The sequence below is a fragment of the Lactuca saligna genome, chromosome 1 (genome assembly GCF_052625555.1).
Source record: "Lactuca saligna cultivar CGN05327 chromosome 1, ASM5262555v1, whole genome shotgun sequence".
NCBI classification, from domain to species: Eukaryota; Viridiplantae; Streptophyta; class Magnoliopsida; order Asterales; family Asteraceae; genus Lactuca; species Lactuca saligna.
The window spans coordinates 46,803,931-46,825,200 of NC_136417.1; the positions used below are offsets into that span (position 1 = coordinate 46,803,931).

A 21,270-nucleotide genomic window follows, 5' to 3' on the forward strand; every position below is an offset into this window, starting at 1 on the left:
TAAATTGATATTGAATCATATAAGTCTACATGACACTATCAATACGTCTACTGTGATATCCGAATTATCCTATTAAAGCGACTATAATTATCTTAGATACATATAAACTTATTAATTTCTATCAATTGATTTATTTTATTAAATATGCAAAATAATATAGAAAAGAAGTCATAAAAAACATTTATTATTACTATCAAAATGACACCTAGCATAAAATATTAAGAGTATACAGCAATAGAACGTTACAGTAGAAAGAAAAAACAAAAACAAAATGGTATAATACATATACAAACAAATATATATATCCTTATTCCTTACTTACATTTACCTCTTTTTTAATAATGAAAGCACATACCCCAATCAAAAACCTTGTCTCACGTTGATGAAAGTGACATATGGGAACAAAAGGTACACCTAATACAACAATTCAACATTGTTATTTCCACCACCATTTGGAATTGAAAAGAATCCCTAACGATAGCCGGCACTCTTCCAAGTAAAAGTAGCCCTTCTATTTACATACCACTCAAACTCTTTTCCACAAATCTTTCTTCTTCCATCCTTACACAACCACCATTAGAATTTACAACACCATGGACAGGTTAATAACCTTAGAGCCATCAAATGTGGTTGCAATACGGATCGAACAAGGTCAAAGGTGTTATGGTCAACTCACGTTACGAAACGTCATGTACACAATGCCCGTAGCTTTCCGTTTACAACCAATGAACAAATCTCGTTACACTATCCGTCCACAATCCGGGATCATTTCCCCATTAACAACCGTTACAATCGAAATCACATACGATTTTCAAGATTCATCTCTCCCGAGGGGTGGCTCATTTCCTTACTCTGATGACTCCTTCTTGCTACACAGTGTCGTGGTCCCTGGTGCTTCTGCTAAAAACCCGACCTCGACCCATGATTCGGTCCCGAGCGATTGGTTCACAACGCGTAAAAAACAAGTTTTTGTGGATAGCGCGATACGGGTCATGTTCGTTGGGTCGATGGTAATGACCCGACTTGTGAAGAAAGGGTCGATAGATGAAATTCGCGAGGTTTTAGAAAAGAGTGACCCGAGTTGGAACGCGGTCGACTCGGTTGACTCGGAAGGTCAATCGTTACTCCATTTAGCGGTTTCCAAAAGTCGACCCGATTTAGTCCAGGTGTTACTCGAGTTCGATCCGGACGTCGAGTGTCGAAATTGGTCCGGGTCGAGCCCACTCGAGTCCGCGGCTAGCTCGGGTGAGACCTTGATTGTGGAGCTGTTACTGGCTCACCGAGCTAGCATTGAGCGGTTCGAGTCATCCACATGGGGTGCGGTTCATTTAGCCGCGGGTGGTGGTCATGTGGATGTTTTGAAGCTTCTTTTGCTCCTAGGTGCGAACGTGAACTCCCTTACGAAAGACGGGAACACCGCGTTACACCTGGCGGTGGAGGAGCGGCGGCGAGACTGTGCTCGAGTCCTTTTGGCTGCCGGAGCAAAGGTCGATATCGGAAATTCCGATAACGAAACCCCGTTACACATCTCCGCCGCCCTCGGAGACGATAACATGGTGAAGCTTCTGTTACAAAAGGGGTGTAATAAGGACATTAAGAACAAATTAGGTAAAACGGCGTACGACGTGGCGGCGGAGCATGGGCACACGCGGTTGTTTGATGTGCTCCGGTTGGGTGATAGGCTGAGTGTGGCGGCGAGGAAAGGGGAGGTGAGAGCAATTAATCGGTTACTTGAAGGTGGTGCCGCCATTAATGGGGTGGATCAGCACGGGTGGACGGGGTTGCATCGGGCCTCATTTAAAGGGCATACGGATGTTGTACGAGTGTTGATTGAAAAGGGTGTTAATATTGATGCGAGAGATGAAGATGGGTACACTGCTATGCATTGTGCAGTTGAATCTGGGAATGTTGATGTTCTTGAATTGTTGATGAAGAAAGGGGCAGATGTTAAGGCGAGAACCAATAAGGGTGTGACAGCTATGCAAATTGCGGATTCCTTGAATTACGCTGGAGTTATAAGAATACTTATTAATGGAGGTGCTAATAGGGATGAAGTCAAAAAGGTCAGTCAAAGTTTACCGGCTTTTGGGAATAAAATTGGCGGGAGATTGGATAAGGAGACAATGAAGAAGAGGACTACACGAACAAAAGTTGTTCGTGGTAGTTTTGGATACAGTGGTTCACCGTTAGCTAGGGTTAGTTAAAATGTGTTTTTTTTTACTCGGGTGATTGAGTAATTTTATTATTATTGGCAGGGGTAAATTCGTAAAGTGTTCATTCTTGTGTTAGTATTGAAAATTAATATGGTTGATTTGTATGATTCTTGATACCTCACCAAGATCATATTGTAATATTTATTAGATTTGTGTGTAATTTGTAAAATTGAAATTTGGGTGTATAGAATTATTGTTCTACTAAATATATTGTATTTCCGTTCCTTTGAAACGTGTATTTGAATTTGTATCTCCTGATTTGAGAAACACTCTAAAAGAAGTGCTAAATTTCCCAATATTAGTTTCTTCTTGTTAACATAAGATTTGTGTTCTACCTTAAAGATTACATAACTACCTTAATCCCATAAAGATTATGAAATGAATTAATTAGACAAATATGTAGAAAAATATAACAAACTCACATGGTGAATTGAAATCTGTAAGGAACTCTATATCTCATGTCCGCTTTCGTGAATCATGCTCCATTTGCAGCATGTGATCATACAATGATATATCTTATACCCATGAAAGGATATGCCATTTCAAATTCAAAAAAAAAAACATAATCAATGTATTCAGTCTTTGTTTTTTGTGAGATTATTCTTGATTTTGTTTGATTAACAAGGTTTATTACCTGAGAATATTTGAAACGTGGACAAGAAATAGAATTTTGGCAAACAGATGACTTTCCCAATGCAAGGAACCATTACACTTGCACAAAATACAACCCCTCAAAGCTCTACCAATTTCAAATGTACTCAAAACAGTTTCTCTAGCTTCAACCTATAAATACCCACATCATCATTTAATCTCCATAATCACAACATTCTCAAAATCAGCAATTAACAATCTTTTAGCCTTCAAAAACCATGGGTGTGTTGACATATACCGATGAACACATTTCCACCATCCCTCCATCAAGAATTTTCAAGGCCTCAATTATCGACTCCCACAATTTGATGCCAAAACTCTTGCCAGATGCAATCAAAAGCGTTGAATTTATCAAAGGTGATGGTGGGGCCGGAAGCATTAAACAGATTAACTTTGCAGGAGGTAAACTTATATCTGATCCAATATCTATTAATAGGGGAAAATATTTGTGTCTAATTAAATTCTTGTATGTAGGTTTTGTGAAGCACGAAATAGATGAAGTGAATGAGAAGACATTCACATACAAGTATAGTTTGATTGAAGGTATGGGTATATCAGACAAGATTGAAAAGGTGTCGTATGATATTAAGTTTGAAGCTTCACCTGATAATGGCACCATTGCGAAAATGATCACAACTATTTACACCCATGGTGATTTTGAGCTCAAGGAAGAAGAACTAAATGCAGGAAAAGAAAAGGTTTTAGGGCTTTACAAGGTTGTGGAAGGCTACCTCCTTAAAAACCCCGATGCATATGTTTGAAGATTCTCATTGTTGTAGCCATGTTTGGCATTTTCAACATTCACAGTGTTTTCTTGAAATAAACATCACATCATCAATAAAGTTTGAATTAAAAAATTGTTTCTTGACATAGTAAGAGAATGCAAGATTTGTGTTGTAGAAGACAAATAGGGCTTGAAGAAAGAATTGATCTTTACTTGCTTTGATTATTGCTATTTGAAGGAACCGATCATAAATCTGAATTTTAAAAAGAATTAGACATATGAATCGCATGACACACCTATGGATTCACTTTTAACGCTCAATGGGAATAAATTGAATTTATTTTGCTTCACATTTTTCTTGCAGAAAATAGATATATTGATATGGATAATGAAGATCTAAACCGGAATTTACAAATTCCATATACGCTTGATGAAACAAATTGTATACGCAGGGTTTAAATTTACCTTAATCTTCCCTTGGGTACTCAAATACCTATGCAACAACCTCAATTCTTCCAGTTTAGGCTCAACATCCAACTAAGGGAGTGGTCAAAATTACCGGCGATTGAGCTACACTAATCCAAAATCTCTCAACGAATCGACTCAAGACCACATATAAGCTAACATTACTTCCATAACTTAAGTAGAAAGTACAAATTTACCTCAAAATCGTTGCTTAATTCCCAACCCTAATGCTCAAACTGCAGTTACGATTTTTGTCAATCTCAGTTCTCTAACGTATGATGCAGTTAATGGTTTTGACCGGTAGCATGTGTTCGTATGCATGTGAGTGATTGATTAGCCATTCTGCCGAATGCCGATACATTCCTTGTTCCATATTAATTGAGCTACAATTCGGACCTCCGAAGTCAGCATATTAAAGCTGAGAGTTTTTTGTAACTTCTTTAACGAAGCAACAAATGAAGTACCACGTTAATCTGATCACCGAAAAACTGGCACGACACCGAAACTAATATGTATCACTAAGGTCCGGTCCACGATATCAGGATTTCTCTAAAACCAGTTACAGTCCGATCCGACCAAAAATGTGTCGGAAATCGGGCCCTCACTCACTCTTTTAAACACCGATCAAAAACAAGAAGTTTGTATCTATATTACTTTCACAAAATCTGATTACCTTCTTCTAAATACATTTACTAGTGCTACCTAGGGTGTGCGCGGTGTGGTTTAGTGCGGTTTAGAGTTGAAACCGCAAATCGCACCGCACATGCGGTTTGAGCTTTTTCGAAACCGCAAACCGCACCACAAAAGCTCTAAACTGCATTATGCGGTGCGGTTTGTGCAATGTATGTACGGTTTATGTGGTTTGATAAGTTGTTTCAATTTATAACTTTGGTTGTTATTCATTCCATTTAAACACTTTCAAATTTTATTAATTATATTGCATACACTTTAAAAGGCATAGATAATGCAAACAAAAAAACCACATAATGTTTTGCTAAGGGATCGTTTGATAGTTGCTGACTGGGTTAGATATGACTGGGTTATAAGTTGTCTGGGTTAGAAATGCTGTCTGAATCCATATCTGACTGAGTTTATGCTGTTTGATTATTTATCTGAATGGTTGTGCTGAATGAAAAAAATGATCATATTACCCCTGTATTGTCTCTTTTGCTCGATAAAAAAATTATAAAAACACAAATTATCATATAAAATCCAAATTAAACATACATCAATTAAAATCCAAATACAAATTGTCATACATAATAAAAAAGTACACTATTTAACGTGAACCATTTGAAAGTAACTGATTAGCAATCTGGTCACGCAAAGTAGTCATATAGTTAACGGCTTCTGAACCCTATTCTATGCCTTCTATGTTTTGACTCTCATTTCCTCCACCACCCACATTATGAGTAACCATAGTGTTTTGTTCAAAGTTCGTAAATAATTCATCTTAAATATCGTATTTCCTTATAAAATTATGGACCGCAACACAAGCAATGACTATGTCTCTTTGCACTGGTAAAGGATAAGGAGCAATTTGTTTTAAGATTGGAAATCTCGCCTTCAATACATCATAAGCACGTTCAATGTAATTTCTAAGTTGTGCATGAGCATTATTGAAAATTTCTTCCTTAGTCAAAGCTCTATTTCTTCGAAAATCAGTTAACCAATACCTAGTATTGCGGTAAGGAGCCATAAATCCATGAGTGTTGGTGTATGTGGCATCACAAAGGTAATATATATATCTGTAGATGTATGACAAATTTAACGTATAAATAATATAGATAATAAAACGTATAGTAAAGTTACAAACCTGTTGGAGGGAATGGAAATCCGGAAGTCGGGTTAAATGCAACTTCTTTCAAAAGTTTAGAATCATGTGCTATGCCTCCCATCCAGCCCATACAAAGGTGAATATCATATCAAAATTACACATTCCAATTACATTTTGATAACATTCACCTTTTCCTCTTCCCCTATAACGAGTTTGTTGATCAACAAGCATAACTGCATGTACAAGTGTTCCATCTAGTGCACCTATTGCTCCGGGAAATATCTACATTATCCGTCTATGTTGTTCTGAGGTATTTCTTGTTGAATTAGACGAGGTTGGTACTATAATTTCTCGTGCAAAACACATCATTGCACGCAAGACCTCATGAAAACATTGATGAATCGTTTGTGTGGAGTGATGAAATCTTTCTTTAACAGCTCGAAAACGTTCATTATGTCCTATAACATGTAAAAACATAGCCATCTTCTCTTCAATGCTTATTGTCCTACTAGATTGCAACCAATTTCTTTGTGTAAAGTGATTGCATAATAGTAGAAATGCATCTTGTGAAAGACGTATCATATCGTAACATTGTATAGGACATCCGTATATCAAATCTTGTGTATACACATACCCATTTGCTACCCGTTCGCTAGCTCTTATTCTTTTAATTATTCTTTGCCTTTGTCGGACCAACATCAACCAATACCACGAGAATATAAGAAAATATAAAAAGTCACATTCTTTATTCATGTGTCCTGTTAGATGTCAAATACAAATTACATTTTAATCAATAACATAACAATCCATAACATAACAAAGTGTAACATGTAAATACGAAAAACATAACATTCCATAACATATATATTCATATAACATAACCACACCTAAGAAAAACAATCCATAACATAACTAAACCATAGAGTACTAATGTCTAACAATGAACCATAACATACTAAAGTCAAACAATGAACCATAACATACTAAAGTCAAATGTAACATGTAAATACTAAAGGCAACCAACTAATCCAAACTTTCTTCCCGCATTTGTTACCCACGACTCACAAGTTGACAAGTTAAGGCGCAACCAAATTTTCCTACTACCAGCACTTTCAGCAAATAACATAAGAGCAGTGGTGTATTTCGAATCATATTCTCCCCACTCCAAGCTTGTCAACTTCGCCATACAAGCATCCATCTCCTTGTCAAGATTATTTGCTTCGGTGAATGCTTGTGCAACCTTGATAATTTCTTTTCCAACTTCTTTCAACTCATCATCAAGTATGGTTTCTTTAGGACCATTTCGTTTGCCCCCTTGTTTTTTGTCCGCCCAGATGATTCCTCACTAGTAGGTTGAGGTACTGTTGAGCTTGGGGTATCTGCATGAGGTGTTGGTTCATCCATCTCTGTATCCTCAAAATCATGTATACTGAAGGTTTCATTGGGATGAGGACTGTGAACACCGGTCGAGGTCGCCCTATCAAATAGTTGGGTACAAAGTTCAGGGCAAGGGAGGGGTGCATTTCTCAGTTTATATACATACTTGTTCAACTGTTTGACAAATTTAATAAATATTATTAAAGTAGTAAAAAATAATCTACTTTAAAAAATATGTATATATATGTACCTTCGCTTCCGCTTCCCATTCTTCATTAGTCATGTTAAAAGAATTCGTTACGGGATTATAAATATTTCCTGTTTTGTTTTTAAGTTTTAACCACACTGCATACTTTGCTTTTAAATAGTCGTATCGGTTTTTCATTTGTTTTTTCTCGACAATAAAATTATGATCTGTTTTCAATTTCTCCGCGACCACAGCCCACGAACTTGCTTTTAGGCCACTAACCTCCCGGCTATTGCTTGTTAATTCTTGAATACATGCTTCCAAAAAAGTTTTGTCCACCAATTCCGACTTCCAACTAACCCTAATTCTTTTATCTGTCATGTCTATTGTATGAAGGAAAAAAAAGCTAATCATCCACATAACACACATTTACAAATAGCTAACACTATGTGCTTAATGTCAATAAGATAAAACGTATATTTTTTTGTTTAACCTAAAGATAAAACAACTTGAAGACAAGAAGATTCAACTTTGATATTACTACAATTATATAGTATCAGTTTGCTAATACACATAAACATATCATATATCAGTTTGCTAACATATCAATAAGATAAAACATATATATATTTTTTCTTATCTGTTTTCATGTGTTTTAGTGTATCAAATACAGATAATACACATAAACATCTCATATATCAGTTTGGTAATACACATATACCTATGTAACAAATTCTGATCATTGTCTTGAGCATTTTGATCTTACACACATATACACATAAAAATATCATATACACACAGTACACAATTTGTTCGATTTAACAACCATATAAGGGGTTGTGATTTCACACTTCTAACCAGCAATGAGTGGCGAATCTAGGATTTAAACCTAATGGTGTCCGACTTAGATAGGTCGATAAAATATATCGATAAAATTAGTTATCAGGTCGGTTTTTCGGCAGTACCATTTGAGAAAAATATTTTATTAAATTTAACAACAAAAATCAAACATACTTTAAAAATCCCTAACACTAAACATAAAAATAAAAGTAATCATCACAATCTTAAAATCACCAATCTATACTAAATATTAACCAAATTATAAGCGAATAATCGTACAAGATAACATATAACCTAATAAATTATCAAATCAAAATAATATAAAGAAAAAGTTTAAAGCAAAAAAGAAAAGAAACATGAGAGGAACTTATGATTTCCGTTTTGTATGTTTACTTTAACCCATTACCTATTGCTTTCATTTACAAACTAGTGTCATAGTAATTTCTAGATAACAGACATAGATTTTGACCTACTTCCTATAATCCTATGCATTGTAAATTCTAATTTAATAAGTGAGATAGAGAGAGAAATTGTGACGGTGTTACTTAAAAGATAAAACCAAAGAACGCAGAGAACTAAGATACAACGGCAACAAATGACAAGAATAAAAAAAATCGGAGGAGAGGGCAGCGAAGTAAGTGAAAACATACCGAAGACAACAAAGAATCGACTTAACACCAAAGAACGCAAAGAAGTAAGATACAACGGCAACAAACAATCTTGTATTTTCTTAAAAAGATTTCTATTTTTTTGCAACACAGGTGTCCGTTTTATTTTTCTACAAGTGTCCATCTTAATTTTATTATATAATCTGCATAAAAAATTATAAAATTAGGGGTGTCCATGGACACCCTTAACCTTAATGTAGCCTCGCCTTTGCCAGCAATATAAATTTCTTAAAAACATAAGGGGTTGTTGTCTTGAGCATTTTGATCTTAGCAGACATATATACACATAAGGGGACTACTTGTTGAAATCACAAAGACAGGAAGGGTGTTGTGATTTCAGATAAAAAAAAATCATGCAGTTACATGTGTGTGCGCATCGTTGATGAAGAGTGGTTGCGTCGTCGCCGGAGAAGTCGCCGCAACGTTGTCGCCGGAGAAGAGGGGCTACGTCATCACCAGAGAAGATGGGGGAAGGAGGCGATCAGCAGGTCTTGGCGATGGAGAAGGAGAAGATAGTAGCAACTTTTGTCTAGGGTAATAGTGATGGCAAAGGAGGCGAGTGAGGGCAAAGGGCAAAAAAGAAAACGCGTATCTAATTTCCAGGAGAGTTTTTTTGGCTTATCGGGTAAGAGTAATTAGCTGACCGAGTCAGCTTTAATTTGTATTTACCAAACATCTACTGCCGAGTCAGCAGTCAGCATTGACCGGACCCGGTCAGCTTAAATCAAACAGCCCCTAAGTTGTCATGTCTTATGAAATTTGATATCATAGTCTTTTAAGTCTTTAATTATCATATTTAACCATCATGATATAGAATAAAGTTATTGGATAGTATGAAGTATTTGGTAATTAGAAACTGTGATATATATATATATATATATATATATATATATATATATATATATATATATATATATATATATATATATATATATATATAGAATAAAGTTAATACGACACGGTGCGGTTTGAACTGTGGTTTGATAATTATAAACCGCAAACCGCACCGTATAGTGCGATTTGACAAAACTACGAACTACAAACCACACCGCAAAATTCTAAACCGCTTTATGCATAAAGATCAGAATATGTAAACACAGTTATGTTAATCAAAATAACTCTTTGATTATTGTGAGAATATCACTCAAAACTCACGGTGTTTACAATGCTTTCCGATGATCATAACTCGACCTAAAACAATGTATATATACTCCTAACTACCGACTTGTAATTAGATTACAATTAGGAAACTAGAAACCTACTTGTTTATGATTTCCTAAAAACTAGGTTGCTATTACTTGGTCTCCAAGTCCTACTCGACTTAGGATTCCAACAATCACCCCCGAATCTCTAAGTCCTTCTAGAGAATTCTTCAACCCGATCAATATCATATTATCTCTTTTCACCACCCCAACCTCTTTATCAAGCTTGTTCTGAGAGCAACTTTCCACCTAACAACAAGACTAGATCACGACCACATTTACCGTCTTCCGTCACTCGCAAAACGAACCGAATCAAAATCACCCGTTTTGACGTCTTCTCGTCTGTTTATTTTGTGCATCCCGTTGGTCTCTCTCTAACTTAGAACCAACCCGATCAAGAAAAATCGAGGCTGCTGTTGAGATGCTTCAACTCGTGATCAAAAACAATCCACACCCCCTTAAAACGAACCCGGTTCCCGCTGCGTCTGCCCCACAGCGAAAGGCTACGGTATTCTTGAAATCGACTCTCAAACCGGCACCGTCTTCACCTCGCTCTGATACGAATTAAAGATCAGAATATGTAAACACAGTTATGTTAATCAAAATAACTCTTTGATTATTGTGAGAATATCACTCAAAACTCACGGTGTTTACAATGCTTTCCGATGATCATAACTCGACCTAAAACAATGTATATATACTCCTAACTACCGACTTGTAATTAGATTACAATTAGGAAACTAGAAACCTACTTGTTTACGATTTTCTAAAAACTAGGTTGCTATTACTTGGTCTCCAAGTCCTACTCGACTTAGGATTCCAACAATGCAGTGGGGTTTGTGCGGTTTATACGGTTTTTTGCACACCCCTAGTGCTACCTAGTTATAACAAACAAAACAAAAAAAAAACACATTCTCATAAACGCCCCACTTTTTCCTTCTAAGTAGCAACAAACTCCACCGTTCACTTTGAAGTCCAACAAATTCGGTCAACTCTAGACCAAGTCATTAACATGCAGAATATTGATGACCCGTGCAATTGACCCGCACCCGACTTGACCTGTATTCCATGCAAACCATCAAGATTAACCCAACAAAAATGCTCACCCCAATGGTAGACTACTCTTGTTGGCGACCATCCTAATCAATTATTATATAAATAATTTCCTTTTCTTTTATATATACAACCAACCAAATCAACTTTTATCAACCTCATTAACAATTTAATCCAAATTAATTTTTTTATGGTTATAAAATAATAAGAAAATATATCAATATTAGTTCCCGGGTTATAGAAAAGAAAAGAAGGGAAAATAAAAGAAAGTAAGAAAAAAAAAGGAAAGAAAATTTGTATTTTGTGTTCCCGAGTTGAAGAGAAATGAAAACAAAATTGAACATTTTGTTATTTCCCTCAAATCCTTCCAAATCGAAAGGAAAATTAGGAAGAGAAATGATCATTCTATTTCCTTCTATTTCCTTCCATTTCCTTCTTTTAATGAAAGTCGGGAATATCAATTTATTTTATTTTCTTCTTGCTTCCGGTCATTGGATATGAATGAATATAGAGGGAAAGTGAGAGATATCGAAGGAAAATCGTGTTCCTAAGTTTTATTAATGGAAGGAATGTGAAGGGAAGAAAAGAATTTTAGAGCCATATTTTCCTTCCAAAATTTCTTCTCAAATTAGACGGATTTAGGAAGAAAGTGAGGGAAATGAAACTTTTAAGTTTTATTTTCTTTTTCTTCTTAACTCAGAAGTTAAAAATTTTCATTTAATATCCTTCGAACTCGGAAACACAGAATAATGAATATTTTCTTACACTCCCTTTCTTTTTGCTATTTTTTTTATCATTATAAAAAATAAAAATATATACCAATATTAGTCTTTATTTAAAAAGAAAAAACAATACAAACTTCAGTGTAATTTGTTTGTTTTTTTATTTGTCAATATATGACTACCCTACTTATTAGATGTTTTTCTCTTAGATTGGTGGTTTCGAGTTTTAGGTTCAAATATGGATTTTGATGAATTTTATCAACTTGATGATACTAACTTTTAGCCGTTAATTTTTTTATTTATTAAGAAAAGAATGCCTAATTTATAAAAATATTAAAATATTAACAAAAATAAAACCATGTCATGCCTCCAAGTGGTGTGAACATGTCAATTGAAGTGGTAGGCCTTGAACCTTATTCTGTAAGGAGTTGTAACATTTGTTTTCATTTTTTTGCAGGTCATACTACAGTCACTTGTTTTTAGGGACGAGCATCGGAACCGAGTATTTGTTTCTGGAACTGGAACCGCTTTCAAACTGCCGGTTTTGGAATTGAAACTGCCTTAAGCGGTTCCGGTTCCGGTTCCTAAAGTTATGGAACCGCCTTAAGCGGTTCCAAAGCGGTTACAGTTTCAATTCTCATTTTTTCGGAACTGCTACCCTCTGGGTACCCGTCGAAATCGGTTTATATATATATATATATATATATATATATATATATATATATATATATATATAGTATTTCATATAAATATGTGTGTGTTACATAGACCGGTTTAGAATATATTGGTCTGATTATGTCCTTCTTTGGTCCGAATTAATTCGATTTGGATCGAACTAAGTTGTAGTTTTATCTACAAAAAGTTAAAAAAGTAATGTAACCGGGTTACCCGCTCCCGGAACCGGAACCGTCAGTTCCGGGATTGGTTCCAAAAATTTAAGTACCGTCTAGAGCGGTTCCGGTTCCGGTTCTAACTTTCTAGGAACCGCAGGTCCCGGTCCTGGTTCCGATTCTGGTTCTTCCATTTCTCACCAAATGAGGTGGGTGCCCACCTATGCTCATCCCCACTTGTTTTTGTAATTTACTATATTTTTTCATAAGGGTTTTCTATAAGTACTTTTTTTTTTTTTTTTTTTTTCACTCACATCCCCTGATTTGATTTTGTCTTTTTTTATGTTTTCTTTTTCTATTTTGTTTTTTGTTGTTTTTAACTCTTTTATTATTATTATTATTATTATTATTATTATTATTATTATTATTATTATTATTATTATTATTGTTACTACTACTACCATATTATTATTATTATTATTATTGTTGTTGTTGTTGTTGTTGTAAATTTCACACAAAATTTTAACATTAAGACGATATTATCAATTCGAACGGTTATATAAAATCAGTTTTTAAATATTTTTTTTTATATTTTAATATTAATAATATTATTGTTATTATTATTATAAATTTCGAACAACTTTTTATAAATCGGACATTATAAATTCGAACGACTATATAAAATCAGAACAAAAGTAAAATTTACTCTATTAATTATGGATATTAATTGGTACGGTATTATAATTGAGTAGTGCTTATGCGTATTGAAAATATTTAGTCGCGCACTATACAATGTTTCAATTTATATAGCCGTTCGAATTTAGAATTTCCGATTGATAAAATGTTGTTCAAAATTTATAATAATAATAAAAATAATAATATTAATGTTAAAATGTAAAAAAATATTTAAAACCGATTTTATAAAGCCGTTTGAATTTATAATGTCGTCCGAATGTTTAAATTTTATGCGAAATTTATAATAATAATAATAATAATAATAATGATAATAATAATAATAATAATAATATAAATTAAAAAGAAGTAAAAATAACAAAAAAACAAAATATGAGAAAAAAAATAATGTCAGATCAAATATAAAAGTTTTGATTTGAATAACTTTAAGGGGATAAATGTACTTAAAGCCATATTTATAGTATAACTCTTTTTCATATGTCATCCATGAAGTAGTGTCGTGGTTTGCCACACTATAATTTTTTATTTAATGTAATCTAAATTTTTAAAATTAAAGCACATAATAAAAATTAAAAAATTAAAACAAAATAATAAGACTGGAAAACTAAAAAATTACAATGGAAACAAAATAAAGTCTTCAAATACGAAAATTTGTCGACAAAATCATCATCTGGATCCTCATTTAGATTGATATGATTAATCTTGTAAATATGTTTCCCAAATCGTTGTAAAGATCGTAATTTTCCCACTCATCACTCTCGTAGCAGTCATCTCCATCTTAATCAGACATTCATTTTTGGACGAAGATGATGATTATATTTTTTTTTAAATATGAAAGAGATTGATATAGAATAAGTGTTGTTGGTGTAAAATCAACTAGATTGGTTAATATTTATAGTTGAAAATGAAAAAAAAAAAAAAAAAAAATTCAAAAAAATAGAGTCGTTGAATACGGTAAAGGAGGAGAGAGAAGTAGTATGTGGGTGTCACCTTTTATTTTCCTTCCCAAATACATGTATTTAATGGTGACTAAACATAGTTCACGTAACGAATGAGACTAGCCGTACTACTCCGTCTCACGACTAGATTTTACAAATGGAAGATGATATTTTCATTTAGTGTTTTTTATTCATGCATTTAAATATAATTTGATTTGATTTTCATATCGTTTTTAATTGAAAAGAAAAAATTATGATGAAGGATGTAAAAGTCACACTCTTTTTTAAGTGGTTGAATAAATAAAATAAGCGAAAGATTGAAATAACACCTTCTACAAATATTACAAAACTAATCATGCTTGTGCCACTAATGCCATAAGTTGTTTTGATTTGTAAGACCATCTAGTATACTAATGACGAACCTCTTTGTGGTCTACGTGGCCACTAATCACGAATGTGAACACTATCTGAGGTGTTTGTAGTAGCTAGTGGTCGTGATCATTTATGGTGAGGAGCACGGACCACCACACTCAATCAACTTGTTTTTCTCTCTATTTCTCTCTATCTCTCTCTACCTTTTCCTATATCTTTCTATATGTCTTAATATATATATATATATATATATATATATATATATATATATATATATATATATATTATTTTAGTAAAATAAAAAAATAAGAGGAATATAATATGAAAGAGATTGATATAGAATTAGTGATGGTATAACGGATGATCTATATGTCCAAAACTTATGAACAATCATGTCAATTTTTCTTAATGTTTTATCTGATTGAAGTGTCTATGATAAAGACTTGCACCTCATAAATAAAGCTCCGACACCCCTAACAAACTTCATAATATTACTTTAAATACATATAAAACAAGAGATTTTCTATATAAGGATTTTCTAACATGTATCTTTAGAATATAAATAAGAAGTATTAATTAAACTATTAATTATATGGAATATAGTATAATTAAATATAAAATGTATTAATTTTTTATATTTAATGAATTTTATATTTAATTATGGTAATATTTCCATAATTAATAATTTTTATGATAAAATTTTTCAATAATTAATAGTTTTTATGTATCCCTAAATACATATTAGAAAATCCATTTCTAATATGTGTACACATATAAAAAGTATTAATTATAAAAAATATTACTGTGATTAAATTCGAAATACATTTATTATGAAGAACATTATAATGCATTTTATATTTCATTATTGTAATATTCTTTATAAAATTAATATATTTTATATTTAATTATCATAATATTTGTTATTAATTAATTAATTAATTAATGTAGTTTACTATTTTAACTTTCATCTAAAATGATCTTAAAGTGACAAATAAATTATCAGAATAGACTTGAAGCAAACGGAAAGCATGTTATTTGAATTTTGAACCCAAATAAACAATCGATACACCATACCGGAAGCAATGGCGAAAAAGTAAATATATGGCTTCCATTATAGCTTCTTATGTACCTTTATATTATTGGTTATTCAACATCTAATTATCACATCATACAACACCCCATAATCGACTTTCACGTGATTTTTCACTTTGGTGTCCAAACACCCACCCACATGGATATATGATTAAAGAAAAACCTTGGTGGGCATATCTTGGTGCATTTGTTCTATGCGTCGTTGGGAATTGAATTGGTTTGCATATATCTTCTTTTACGTACGTATGTAAAGTAATCGTCGAGAACAATTGTTCCTCAGGTTGGTTATATATATCAAGTTATTTATATACATTTCACTTTTGATCGAACCTTTTCCGTTATGCATTTAGTAGACCTTATTAATTTTGATCTGGGGTTTGAATAAAGTTTATTGATTTAATTCGTACCTAATTCAGATTCTTTCTGTCTTCCAATGATTCACATCACGATATGCTTTTCCTCATCCATCCGAGATTGAATTTATTATTACACCTCTGAACTTCAAAAACAGTTCAATCGACAAACAGAAAATGCTAGGTGTTGGAGGGAAACCTCAATCAAGGTAAGCAAACAGTTAATTCATTCATTCGTTCCTTCTTCATTCTCTTTCCTTCAACCCAGGTCTTCAAATTCATTAATCCTAATAGTTGCTTTTTCGTGTTTTAATTTAAGTCGCATCTAAGTAATGTTTATCTTTTAGGTGTGAATTGTTGAGTATAGTGAAGGAACATTCAAATTTATTAGGAAAAACCGTAGTAGATATTTCACAAGATACATTTGATGTTGAAGTGGATCAAAAGTTTTGGCATGATGTTATGGATTCATATTTCATTGGTGGGAGGGAGTCAAAGGAACAACAAGATGATGATCTTTTATTCTTTGTTAGAGAAATGGTATTAATTTTGCCTTAACTTCATGCAGCAAAAAGAAAATACAAATTCAACACTTTGTCCATGATTCTACACCTTTTAATTTCAGAGCTTTCATGGTCATGAGAATGGCTCCAATGATAATTTTGGAAGAAAGTCTCCTTATTTTGTACGCAGGTGGGATACTAAGGTAAATAAAGCAACAAAACTAGTTAAGCTAAATGCAACAAATAGCATGTATCATATCATCCTACTTTCTTTTCTTTCTATTACATTATTACTTTCTCTTTTTTTTCCTTATTATATCATTATACCTACAAGTTTTTTCGTATAAGGACATTATCTTTTGAAACATCTATGCATTTATAACAGTGAAAATGCTATAAATGGGTGGATATTTTTAACTTTTAAGGTAATTCTTTAATAAGAAAAAATGAAAGTGGGATGCTATAATAAATAAATCAATCAAAGTATATCACTATTTCTATATGTTTAACCCAATATATAAATTCGTTGACAGTTGGATGATTTAGTTGGAGGGATCACATCGAACATAGATTGGAATCGCTCATTATACCTGAATGTAATTGCCCACACTTCATATAGTATAACAGTGGCAATTTGTAGGTAAATCTAAGCTTACTTTTATTACCATTTTATGTAAATTTTACTTTTGCAATTTCGCCTAGAATTGAATAACAACCTTAAATTTTATTTATTATATTTCACTAGTTTTTTCGTTCTAAATAATATGTGTTCTTTCAGTCATCAGTCTATTCAGAATCATCAAAGTAATCAACAAATACAACCATCTCCTATATACAAGGTAACATAGATCCTTTATTTAAATCATTTTTTTAAGTCCTTTTACATTTTTGAATTTAGAAATTGTTGTAAGACATGTTTTTTGGATGTGTTTTCAGATTGTGAAAAAAGTCTATGCATCTCCAAGCCGTGTCCATTTTCATTTGGACTCCCGAAAGGTAAATTATATTATCAACTTTCATGTTGTTTATACTTTATCGCTTATATTATTTTCAAATTTGATCATATTTCATCATTTTTTAAATGGAACGTTTTTTATTTATGTGTACAGGAAGTAGAGACAACACCAGCATATCCGGATATATGTTTTGCAGTTGATGACTTTGATTCTACTTTCGAAGCCATGGTATAGGCTATATAAAAAGTTTAATTTTTTAATATTATGATTTTATTTCATATATGACCATTTGTAAAAACTAAAAAATGTCATTGCATGTTTTTTTTTTTTTTTTTTCAGGTGTTGACCGATTCAGACCATTGCTACTGTGTGGTTCTGAATGCAGTTGGTGGGGCCGCATTTCCTAGTGAAAAGCTTCTAGAAGATAGTAGTTCGAGGGAAAATTCTGCTCCAAAAAAGGTTTGGTGTTATTCTTTTAAAATTTTAGTTGTATATGCTCTTTTTTTCCTTTGTTCTAGTGAGGGGATTTCTTGTAAAATCTAATAAGGTTGTAATTTGTAATCACAGCTTACTCTATTCTCAGGATTTGTAAGCTATCAAATGGTTCGTGAAGCTTATGATGGTAAATATAAAATACCTTTATTAACTCAATTCTCTCACTCGGTGTACTCTTTGTTATTTTCTTTATAAAAATAGTAAAGATTGCACAAATATCAACCATATGCAACAATTTCATTTTCCTCATTTGTAAATTTTTACAGTTGGGAAATCTGGATTTGGAAGCTTTTTACCTTTTGGTCTTTCTCATAGCAAAAAAACAGACAGGATATACATGAAAGGTCCTGGAGGTCGTGGGGAAGTTGAGGTGGCAGTTTCTGGTGTTTTAGGTATAAATGATATTTAAAAAAAAGAAGAATTTATTCGACTCTTTATTGTTTTGTGACATAAAAATGTGGTGCTTCTACTTTCTAGATCAAAGTCTAGATGAAACTGGTCTTCACTCACCTTTACATATATCAAGAGGATTTAAGATTGGTGCAATGTTTCGACAAGCTGCATCTGTTGCTGAGGTGGCAGCAAAGAACGTGTTTTCAGTTATGTCTTCAACAAGAAATTCAGATAGAAGGAAGCTACCACTTAAGTGTTGCCTCATGTCCATTTCACTACCTTGGGAACATATTGCTTATGATCTTCTTTTTAAGGTAAAAAATAGCAACGTGTTTTCATTTATTTGTTTTGTTATAAAATCCTAATTTCAAATCTTTATGATTACATCTTTGTATATTGTATTTTAAAGAATAAATGAATGTAGGTTGCTTTTTTGGGCATTTAGCCACTTACGTGCATTAAACTTTTTTTTTTCTTGTGGAAAATCAGGGAAGTCCTCCAGTTAACTTGTAAGAAATATATTCAAAGATGAAGGAATATATCGACACTCATTTTCTTGTCTACAATGTTGAAGAAAAGGAAAGGAGAAGAGGAAGACAAGTATGTATCAGTTTCCATTGTTTTATTATGAGAAGTATGTAGCAATGTCATTTGTTAGAAAATTTATAGATTTAGATAAAAAAAACTCAGGTTTTCTTATTGATCAGCAAAAAGAAATGATTATATTATTCGTGTTTTTGAGTTGGAGGAAAAGGGAAAGAAAACTGATAAATGTATAATATACATTCTAATATTTTGTAATGATAACAATTAAGAAACGTATAAATTAACATAAAATAGAATGGTCTTTTTGTTATTATAAAATTTTATGCAACTTTTCTCCTCATTTCATTCACTTTCTTATCAAACTAAAAGGAAAAAAAAATAGAAAAATGAACAATAAAATCTTCTTTTACTTTGCCTTAATTTCCCTCCTAAATATATTTTTGGAAAATAAATTTTGAATGAAATAATTGATGCAAAATCAATTTATTTTCCTATTTTTCTCGTATTATGTGAGAGGTGAATCTCAAATACACATCAACCCTCTATACGATTCACAAAAACGCCAGCCCAAAATTGTTTAATTCTAGAATCGTCAATTTAAGACATGAAAGGGTAAATTCAATAGCAACTTTTGAATGGCAAACTATAACTTGTGAAACGTAAGGGCTGCAACTGCAGTATTTTGCTTATTTGACGTATTGCTTGAATCGATAATATATATGGTCCATCTTCACATTTGGATTTTGCTCAATTAATTGTCACAGGTATGTGTTATGGTCCAGGGTTTGTGATCAAGTTACAGGATGATTAACCACCAAATCTATTCATCGATGTTTATGAGATTTCTTCCTTGACGACCAATTGTATTGATTTAGTGAGATGGCTCAATAGAGAGAACCCAATGATCTCAAAGGAACAATATTGACACAAAATTCGAAATTCCATTCTCTTTTTTCTGTGGATAAAAAAATGATGTGTGATCCATAACTATTTGAAAGCAACACGATAAATAATATATATGTATTATATATATGGGTAAATGTATTTATTTGTACCCCAATTACTACTTGTACCTCTCATGTGTAAATGAATGAGTGATTGTGTGTTTTATTTTATATGTGAATGTGTGAATGAGGGATACATATAGTATCATCCATATATTTTTGGTAATAATTCATGTTAAGAGACTATAACAAGAATTTGAAATGAGAAAATTGAAAATTGTATTATTCTCTCTCATCCATAATAATGATTTGGAAGCAATATATATATATTGTACGAGGAATGCTTTAATGAACCACTAATTTAAGCCTAACTAAGTGTAACCAAAACATGTGATTGATAGTTCCAACATCCCTCCTCAAGATGGACTCTAAAAAGCGTTTTGAAGAGCCATCTTGGACAATAAAGGCAACATCTTTACTTTGGGTAATGGCTTAGTAAACATATCAGCAAGTTGATATTGACTTCTTAGGGGCATGAGCTTGACTGTATTATTAACAACTTTATTTCGAATGAATGATGGTCCAACTATATTGTAACACCCAAAATCAGGAAGACCAAGAAAAGAAAGTTTAAGCTCTAAATCAAGAGTCAACTCGTTGAGTCCAGGGCTTTGCTGCAAAGGAGTGGTGTAGATCCAGGATTTACTTCAATTGGAGCTTTCATTTGAGGTAATAGTCTGTTGTTTGGGCTTATGTGCATCTAGATCTATCTTATGTTTAAGTTTTGGGCATTTTGAGTATGGATGAGATCTATTTTGAGTTTGGAGTAGATCTGAGGTTGCTACCTCAGATCTAGGTTGGTAATAACCCAGAAAGTCATAAAGTTTAGGCCAATAAGTTGTTGGTGAAGCCCCTTTGTTACAAACCCTAGCCCTAGAGTGTTCTAAGCTTATAACTCCTTGGTTACACGTAAAGTTTGCCACTTTACGTGGGGGTTAGGCTCTAGAGGAATGGATCTATGGATTTGAGCCCCTGCATGGCTCGAAAAGCCACTGTATGGATTAAAAACTGAATAGACTCGACGAGTCACATGGGTGTACTCGGCGAGTTGTATGATCATGAGCATGAACTCGGTGAGTTGGAAGAACAACTCGGCGAGTCTGTTGAAGATTGTCTTGGACTCAACGAGTTTGTTCTTGGACTCGGCGAGTCTGGTCGCAGAACCTCAAACCTTTTTTGGTTAAGCCTCGAATCAGTGAGTTTGGAGGTGACTCAG

At 32.9% G+C, this 21,270-nt stretch overlaps 2 protein-coding genes and 1 pseudogene across 3 annotated transcripts; all 3 read left to right on the top strand.

Annotated features, from left to right (window-relative positions):
• The first annotated feature begins 463 nt into the window (after positions 1-463).
• On the top strand, positions 464-2,422 carry LOC145035350 (protein VAPYRIN pseudogene; annotated as a pseudogene).
• Positions 2,423-3,011: 589 nt separating this feature from the next.
• LOC144997836 (major allergen Pru ar 1-like) lies at positions 3,012-3,761 on the top strand. The gene is made up of 2 exons (XM_078957703.1): positions 3,012-3,266; positions 3,339-3,761. Exons 1-2 carry the CDS (start codon positions 3,083-3,085, stop codon positions 3,623-3,625), a joined length of 471 nt encoding a protein of 156 aa, XP_078813829.1. The 5' UTR covers positions 3,012-3,082; the 3' UTR covers positions 3,626-3,761.
• Positions 3,762-15,901: 12,140 nt separating this feature from the next.
• On the top strand, positions 15,902-20,075 carry LOC144997848 (uncharacterized). 2 transcript variants are annotated; one of them, XR_013659962.1, is made up of 14 exons: positions 15,902-16,084; positions 16,221-16,366; positions 16,505-16,697; positions 16,783-16,863; positions 17,194-17,300; positions 17,439-17,499; positions 17,597-17,656; positions 17,770-17,844; positions 17,956-18,075; positions 18,184-18,238; positions 18,378-18,503; positions 18,589-18,818; positions 18,994-19,104; positions 19,815-20,075. XR_013659962.1 is itself a non-coding variant. In XM_078957713.1 (13 exons), exons 2-13 carry the CDS (start codon positions 16,335-16,337, stop codon positions 19,015-19,017), a joined length of 1,164 nt encoding a protein of 387 aa, XP_078813839.1. In that variant the 5' UTR covers positions 15,902-16,084; positions 16,221-16,334; the 3' UTR covers positions 19,018-19,232. The 2 variants fall into 2 exon arrangements, 1 of the variants encoding a protein (XP_078813839.1); XM_078957713.1 differs by lacking the exon at positions 19,815-20,075 and having other exon boundaries at positions 18,994-19,232.
• Positions 20,076-21,270: the final 1,195 nt, after the last annotated feature.

Bases quoted from the DNA above. Each gene is read 5' to 3' on its own strand.
- LOC144997836 (XM_078957703.1), top strand. From the start codon at position 3,083: ATGGGTGTGTTGACATATACCGATGAACACATTTCCACCATCCCTCCA. The intron at 3,267-3,338 runs GTAAACTTATAT...TCTTGTATGTAG, and splicing joins ACAGATTAACTTTGCAGGAG to GTTTTGTGAAGCACGAAATA.
- LOC144997848 (XM_078957713.1), top strand. From the start codon at position 16,335: ATGCTAGGTGTTGGAGGGAAACCTCAATCAAG. The intron at 18,239-18,377 runs GTAAATATAAAA...AAATTTTTACAG, and splicing joins GGTTCGTGAAGCTTATGATG to TTGGGAAATCTGGATTTGGA. The intron at 18,819-18,993 runs GTAAAAAATAGC...GTGGAAAATCAG, and splicing joins CTTATGATCTTCTTTTTAAG to GGAAGTCCTCCAGTTAACTT.